This window comes from Doryrhamphus excisus, chromosome 1 (genome assembly GCF_030265055.1).
Source record: "Doryrhamphus excisus isolate RoL2022-K1 chromosome 1, RoL_Dexc_1.0, whole genome shotgun sequence".
NCBI classification, from domain to species: domain Eukaryota; kingdom Metazoa; phylum Chordata; class Actinopteri; order Syngnathiformes; family Syngnathidae; genus Doryrhamphus; species Doryrhamphus excisus.
In genome coordinates this window covers 29716942-29724448 of record NC_080466.1, presented here as the reverse complement: position 1 = coordinate 29724448, position 7507 = coordinate 29716942, and the positions used below count along the sequence as shown (strand labels likewise).

Sequence of the window (7507 nt, the reverse complement as noted above, 5' to 3'; positions counted from 1 at the left end):
ATAGAAATAATACATACCGTACCAGAACCACAATGTGCTTTTTAAACTGTAAACTATGTGTTTTTTTAACGGTAACTTCAGGAGAAAGTACTTTTTTTTTATTTCAATAAAAGTACAATGAAAAAATATGAAATATGACACACACATTTTTATTTAACTGAATCAAATTGACAATAAACAATATAATTGCCATTTTTTGTGACCAAATGAAGCCCTAATCTTATGATAATATTGAATAATAATAGTACAGGGTCAGGCAAAATGATGGTTAAATAAAACGCAAATAAAGCAAAGAAACAAAAAAGTGTTTTTTTATTTCCGAAAAGTACATATAATGCCATGTTGCTTCGTTTCTTTATAAGGCCATTGTACTTTATAAGGCCATGTACATGTACATGAAAATAAAAACACTTTTTTGTTTTTTTTACTTTATTTGCCTTTTATTTAACCTACAAATGTGTCATTCTGCCTGACTCTGTATGATAGACAAGATGCACAAGCTTAACTCTCACTTCAACATAACTGGAATTGATTTAAACTGATTTCATTTTTTTTATTTTTGTTTTTTTTTTTTACTTTATTTACCTTTTATTTAACCTACAAATGTGTCATTTTGCCGGACTCTGTATGATGGACAAGATGCACAAGCTTAACTCTCACTTCTGCATAAGCTTACCTCTCACTTTTTAGAGTGGGGCAGCAAATCCTATATACTTAAAACCGGTCTCATTGTCCATTGTCCTTTCTAATATCGAGTGAAACCTTCTAAATTGTGTACTTTTCGAAAATAAAAACACTTTTTTTTTTCCAAGATGCACAAGCTTAACTCTCACTTCTACATAACTGGAATTGATTTAAACTGATTAAATTTTTGAAAATTTTCGTTTCTTTGCTTTATTTGCCTTTTATTTAACCTACAAATGTGTCAGATCATTTTACCTGACCCTGTATGATGAACAAGATGCACAAGCTTAACTCTCACTTCTGCCTGACTTTGTATAATCATGGAATATTTCCTTTTTGATGTCATCTTTCACTCTGTAAAGTTGTGGAATTGCCCGTTTGAGACGTTTTTTTTAATCATATTTTCTCACAAACAATATTGTCTGTCAAACCTTTGCAGCGTTTCTTGATAATCTGGCTTTTCAACTCTATAAAAGAGCAGCATTTTTCCTGTGACTTTCTGTAAACGCACACTATTTTTCGCGCTGTTTTTGATTGTTGGTGTGTAGCCATGCATGCTAGCGACCCGCCTCCCCCCTCCCACATGGAGACAAATCACATCTTTGAATGAGTCTTCTGAATGCCTTATATTTGTATTTTTGTACATGATCCAGATGGAGGGGTAGGATTTAATAAGCTTTGCTTCTTCCTACTCCTTTTGGACATGTGGAACTGTGAACTGATTATGGGATGCATTCAATTGTAATAATAATAATAAAAAATAATAATAGTACAGGGTCAGGCAAAATGATGGGATGCATTTGTAGGTTAAATAAAACGCAAATAAAGCAAAGAAACAAAAAAGTGTTTTTATTTCCGAAAAGTACAAGTACGGAGACCAATCACATCTTTGAATGAGTCTTCCAAATGCCTTATATTTGTATTTTTGAATGTAACATGTAAAACTTGATTAATTTAATAAATGTAACTAATTGATTAAACCTTGAAATTTGAATAGTCTTTTTTTCCGACATGACAAAATTATCTCATTTTGAGCGGGAGAATAAACAACACATGGTGACCTAACTTTTTGGTAGTTTGGACCTACAGTGTTGGGCAACTTGCAAGAAACGTTCCTCCAAAATTATAAACAACTTCGTAATTCAAAGCGTTATTTGTTCTGTCACATATATTAAATATCTCTGTGCAAGTGACGTCACAATAATAGCTTGTGGTAATACTTTAATATACGGAGGCTGCGGATGAAGTTAAAGTACAAGATAAATTACTTTTAACATCAAAGTCTCTGATGCAATGTGTTCCAGATGAAGGACCCCAGGCTCTCGGCCCCCCATTTTGTTGCATCAGTGAGGATGGTCTAGACAGATAACGTATCTCTTCGCTGGGACGGAGGCAGTTAATCTTTAACTTAGATGTCAGGTGACTGTCCATGTTGGGGTATAAAATGGGGAAAATTCGTCGTTCCGTCCGCAGCCGAGAGGACATTAACAGGTAAGCAATAGCGCAGGTTTCTCTTAAGGATTTCTTCCTGGTTCTTTGGATCGTGTTGGTATCAGAGACCTGGGCATTGATCACACAATTTAGAAGGTTTCAGTCAATATTAGAAAGGACAATGGACAATGAGACCAGTTTTCAGTATATAGGATTTGCTGCTCCACTCTAAAAAGTGAGTGGTAAGAAGTGAGAGTTAAGCTTGTGCTTCTTGTCCATCATACAGAGTCCGGTAAAATGACACATTTGTAGGTTAAATAAAAGGTAAATAAAGTAAAGAAACTAAAATTTGTGAAAAATAGTGAGTTAAGCTTGTGCATCTTGGAAAAAAAGTGTTTTTATTTTCGAAAAGTACACAATTTAGAAGGTTTCACTCGATATTAGAAAGGACAAAGGACAATGAGACCGGTTTTCAGTATATAGGATTTGCTGCTCCCCTCTAAAAAGTGAGAGGTAAGCTTATGCAGAAGTGAGAGTTAAGCTTGTGCATCTTGTCCATCATACAGAGTCCGGCAAAATGACACATTTGTAGGTTAAATAAAACACAAATAAAGTAAAGAAACAAAAACCAAAAAAATGAAATCAGTTTAAATCAATTCCAGTTATGTAGAAGTGAGAGTTAAGCTTGTGCATCTTGTTCATCATACAGTCAGGCAAAATAACACATTTGTAGGTTAAATAAAAGGTAAATAAAGCGAAGAAAAAAAAATGAAATCAGTTTAAATCAATTCCAGTTATGTAGAAGTGAGAGTTAAACTTGTGCATCTTGACCATCATACAGAGTCCGGCAAAATGACACATTTGTAGGTTAAATAAAGTAGCTCTGAAGTTGTAACCCATAACAAGATGGGTCCAAAACGTGAAAGCTAAAAGTGCCTTCTTCCGTACAGAGTCAGGCAAAATGAGGTGATACATTTGTAGGTTAAATAAAACGCAAATAAAGTAAAGAAACAAAGTGTTTTTATATTCCAAAAGTACACAATTTAGAAGGTTTCCCAATGGATAAAGAGCCCAGTTTTCAGTATATAGGATTTGCTGCTCCCCTCTAAAAAGTGAGAGGTAAGCTTATGCAGAAGTGAGCGTTAAGCTTGTGCATCTTGTCCATCATACAGAGTCCGGCAAAATGACACATTTGTAAGTTAAATAAAACGCAAATAAAGTAAAGACACAAAAAAGTGTTTCATATTGGAAAAGTACATATAATGTAAAAATTGTCGGCAGTGTACATTTTACCGGTTTTATCGCGTAGTCGTATCTAAGTGTTGCTCAATTGTGTATGTGTATCATGGAGGGTGAGCGTGTGTTCTAAGTATTAGACTGTATAATAATCTAACCGCATCCATTTTTTTTTTTTTAGCTCTTGGCTCATGCTTCTCTAATTTTGTCTGCACAGGCGGTGAAGATGCACACTTTCTTTGCAAGCTGCACTCTGGTGGCGTTGATGCTGGCCGCCTGCCTGGCAGACCACCAGCATCACCAGCACTCTGGGGGGGACATGAGCTGCCGCATTCTGTCCCCTCACAATGCTGATTTTGGCTTTGCCCTTTATAAAACTCTCAACGCCAAAGCAGATGCCGGAAAGAACGTCTTCTTCTCCCCGCTGGGTATTTCCTCCGCCCTGTCCCTGCTGTCCACGGGGGCTGCCGGCGACACCCACAGCCAGCTCTTTGCCACCCTGGCCTACGGCGGTCACGAGAAATCCGAAATCGACCAAGCGTATAAGCATCTTTTCCACACGCTCGAACACAACCAGGAGTCCCATCAGCTGAATATCGGCAACGCGGTCGCCGTGCGTACGGGTTTCACTCCCGCTGAGCCGTTCATGAAGGGCGCCAAAGAATCGTACTCTTCAGAGGTCCTAAACGTCGACTTCAGCAAACCTGAAGAGGCCGCCGCTGCCATCAACACGTACATCGCCGGCAAAACCAACGACAAAATTAAAGACCACGTGAAGGACTTGGACGCGGATATGGCGATGATGCTGATTAACTACGTGTACTTCAGAGGTATGAGGCGTTCAAAAACCAGAGCACATCAATCACGGAAAATCCTCATAAATGTCTACTTCTAGGACATTGGGAGAAACCGTTCAACAGCTCGCTGACAAAGAAAGCCGACTTCAATGTCGACGAGAACACTAAAGTGGAGGTAGACATGATGAAGAGGATGGGACGCCATGACTTTCATTACGATCAAGAAAACGGCACCTCCATCCTCTTGCTGCCGTACAAAGGCAACACCTCCATGATGATCATCCTGCCCGATGAAGGTAAAATGAAGACGATAGAGGAGCACATCACCAAGGAATCCATCAGACACTGGCACGACTCTCTTTACAGACAGTAAGACTATTCTTGCATTGTTATACCCTAAAGCTCATTTTTTATACATCGCAGTGACAACTCCTTGATGTGTTGCAGATCGGTGGATGTGTTCATGCCCAAATTTTCCATTTCTACCAACGCTGCTTTGGACGAAGCATTGAAAGAAATGGGAGTAACTGCTGCATTCGGGAATGCCGCCGATTTCTCCGGCATATCACAGGAGATAAAGCTTAAAGTGTCTAAGGTACTGCATACTGAAATACAAACGTATATGTAGTATTTTGGCCTCTAGCATCAGTAATGTTCCATTACTGGGACATGTGTTCTCCAATTTAGCGTGGAAGTGGTAATTTTTGGCTTCCTTCTCCTTCTTCAAATTTAGTTTTAAACAATTTCTTATGTTTAGAATACAGTAAATGAATGTGGCTAACTACTTAGCTTGCTAGCTTGGTAATGTTTATCACGGGAGATGAAGCTTAAAGTGTCTAAGGTACCACTTACTGGTATATGTAGTATTCTGGCCACTAGCAGCAATAATGTTCCATTATTGGGATATGTGTGCTCCCATTTAGTGTGGAAGTGGTAAGTTTTGGCTTCTTTCTCCTCCTTCCAATTTAATTTTAAACAGTTTAAGTTTTGAATACAGTAAATAAATGTGGCTAACTACTTAGCTCGCTAGCTTGGTAATGTTTATCACAGGAGAAAAAGTTCAAAGTCTCTAAAGTACCACATACTGAAATACAAAGGTATATGTAGTATTCTGGCCACTAGCATCAGTAATGTTCCATTATTGGGACATGACACTGCATGTGTTCTCCCATTTAGTGTGGAAGTGGTAAATTTTGGCTTCTTTCTCCTTCGTCAAATTTAGCTTTAAACCTTTTCTTAAGTTTAGAATGCAGTAAAAAATTTGGCTAACTACTTAGCTCGCTAGCTTGGTAATGTTTATCACAGGAGATAAAGCTTAAAGTGTCTAAGGTACCACATACTGAAATACAAAGGTATATGTAGTATTTTGGCCACTAGCATCAGTAATGTTCCATTATTGGGACATGTGTTTTCCCATTTAGTGTGGAAGTGGTACGTTTTGGCTTCTTTCTCCTTCTTCCAATTTAGTTTTAAAACTTTTCTCAAGTTTAGAATACAGTAAATAAATGTGGCTAACTACTTAGCTTGCTAGCTTGGTAAAGTTTATCACAGGACTGCATGTGTTCTCCCATTTAGTGTGGAAGTGGTGAGTTTTGGCTTCTTTCTCCTTCTTCCAATTTAGTTTTAAACTTATGCTTATATGCATATTTTCACCAAAGCTGTTTTTTTCACTTTTCTAGTTGGGAACATAAATTTTCCTGAAACTTACCTATGTTCTAAGAACATAAAAAGGTAGAAACAAACTTTTTTTTTCTTCCAATTTAGTTTTAGTTTTACTTTTAAACCCTTTCTTAAGTTTAGAATACAGTAAATAAATGTGGCTAACTACTTAGCTCGCTAGCTTGCAAATGTTTAAAGCCATTGTTTACGTCATTGCGGTGATACTGTACTCTGCGCATTACAGTTGAGCAATGTGGTTTAAACAAAGAACAATAGGAGCGTGACTATAGGGGTGTTATTTCATGTTTACAGAGCTCTAATAATAGTAAATATTGTATTCATAAGGTACTGTTGCGTGATAGCCAAAGTATTAATGAAGTCTTATCACATTAAATATCTCATTTACACATTCCTAACTCACTGCCGCCCCCCCACAGGCATCCCATCAGGCGGTTCTGAGCGTGGATGAAACGGGGACCGAGGCTGCGGCCGTCACCACCTTGGAGGTCATGCCCATGAGCATGCCCATCAGGATGACCATGGACAGACCCTTCTTGGTCTTCATCCTGGAGGACTCCACCCATAGCATCCTCTTTATGGGCAAGATCAATAACCCTGCAGCCCATTAAAAATGAAGACATATTTTGAGCTTTTTTTTTGTATTTTGTTATAAATTCAATACGTTAAAAACATTGGATTTCATAGAATACAACTTATCAAAAGGTCACACCCATTACTTGTCCAAAAACATCAATTGTGCTGTCCTGAGTGGTCAATAAAGTTATGGCTGTATCCATAATTATATGGAACACAATAATCAAATGATGGTTATTGTTCCCCTTAATGAAATAAAGACTAATTATCTTTCAACCTTGAGTCAATCTTACTAGACATACACCATAAAACCTCATTGAGTTAGCATATTTTCACAATTACTAATATTATTCTTCCATCAAACAGCATTCATTCATTCATTTTCTACTGCTTATAATAATATACAACATATAATAATATACAACATTCAAAAGACTGGTCTATAGGTGTCAGTATTGTTATTGTAAAATTTGACGAGAAACACAAGCAGCAGACTTGATCGCAAGAACAACAGGATTTTATTGCAGGTTTAAACATAATACGGTGGAACCTTAGTTAGCGCCCGCCCCGGTTAGTGTATAAAATGCCATGCAAATTCATTCATTCATTCATTTTCTACCGCTTTTTCCTCACGAGGGTCGCGGGGGGTGCTGGAGCCTATCCCAGTTGTCTTCGGGGTACAGGCGGGGTACACCCTGGACTGGTGGCCAGCCAATCACAGGGCACATATAGACAAACAACCATTCACACTCACATTCATACTGAACACAGAGATGGCCGAGGGTGGGATTGAACTCGGGTCTCCGAGCTGTGAGGCATGAGCATTAACCGCTCGTCCGCCGTGCAGCCCAATACCTTATCAATGAATACAATATTTTGGGAGTTTAAGCCTAGGAAACCTATCTATGACCTTCTAAATACACTATTTAATATACATTAGAGCCCTCTAGCAATGAAATAACACCCCTATAGTCACATTTACATTCAAATTATTCAATATCGTAGACATAATAAGGGAAAATAAGACTTGTGTGTGTTGCTGTAAACATGTACCGGAGCTAGTAGGCTACTGAGGCAGGATTAATGTTTACATGCAAACTCCACAC

General features: G+C 38.0%; 1 protein-coding gene across 1 annotated transcript; it reads left to right on the top strand.

Annotated features, from left to right (window-relative positions):
* The first annotated feature begins 2043 nt into the window (after positions 1-2043).
* On the top strand, positions 2044-6677 carry LOC131131012 (alpha-1-antitrypsin homolog). Its single transcript, XM_058075280.1, has 5 exons — positions 2044-2175; positions 3569-4181; positions 4247-4517; positions 4596-4743; positions 6245-6677. Exons 2-5 carry the CDS (start codon positions 3578-3580, stop codon positions 6434-6436), a joined length of 1215 nt encoding a protein of 404 aa, XP_057931263.1. The 5' UTR covers positions 2044-2175; positions 3569-3577; the 3' UTR covers positions 6437-6677.
* Positions 6678-7507: the final 830 nt, after the last annotated feature.

Coding starts and splice junctions, on each gene's coding strand:
- LOC131131012 (XM_058075280.1), top strand. CDS start 3,578: ATGCACACTTTCTTTGCAAGCTGCACTCTGGTGGCGTTGATGCTGGCC. Junction 4,182..4,246: donor TAACTACGTGTACTTCAGAG/GTATGAGGCGTT, acceptor GTCTACTTCTAG/GACATTGGGAGAAACCGTTC. Junction 4,744..6,244: donor TAAAGCTTAAAGTGTCTAAG/GTACTGCATACT, acceptor GCCCCCCCACAG/GCATCCCATCAGGCGGTTCT.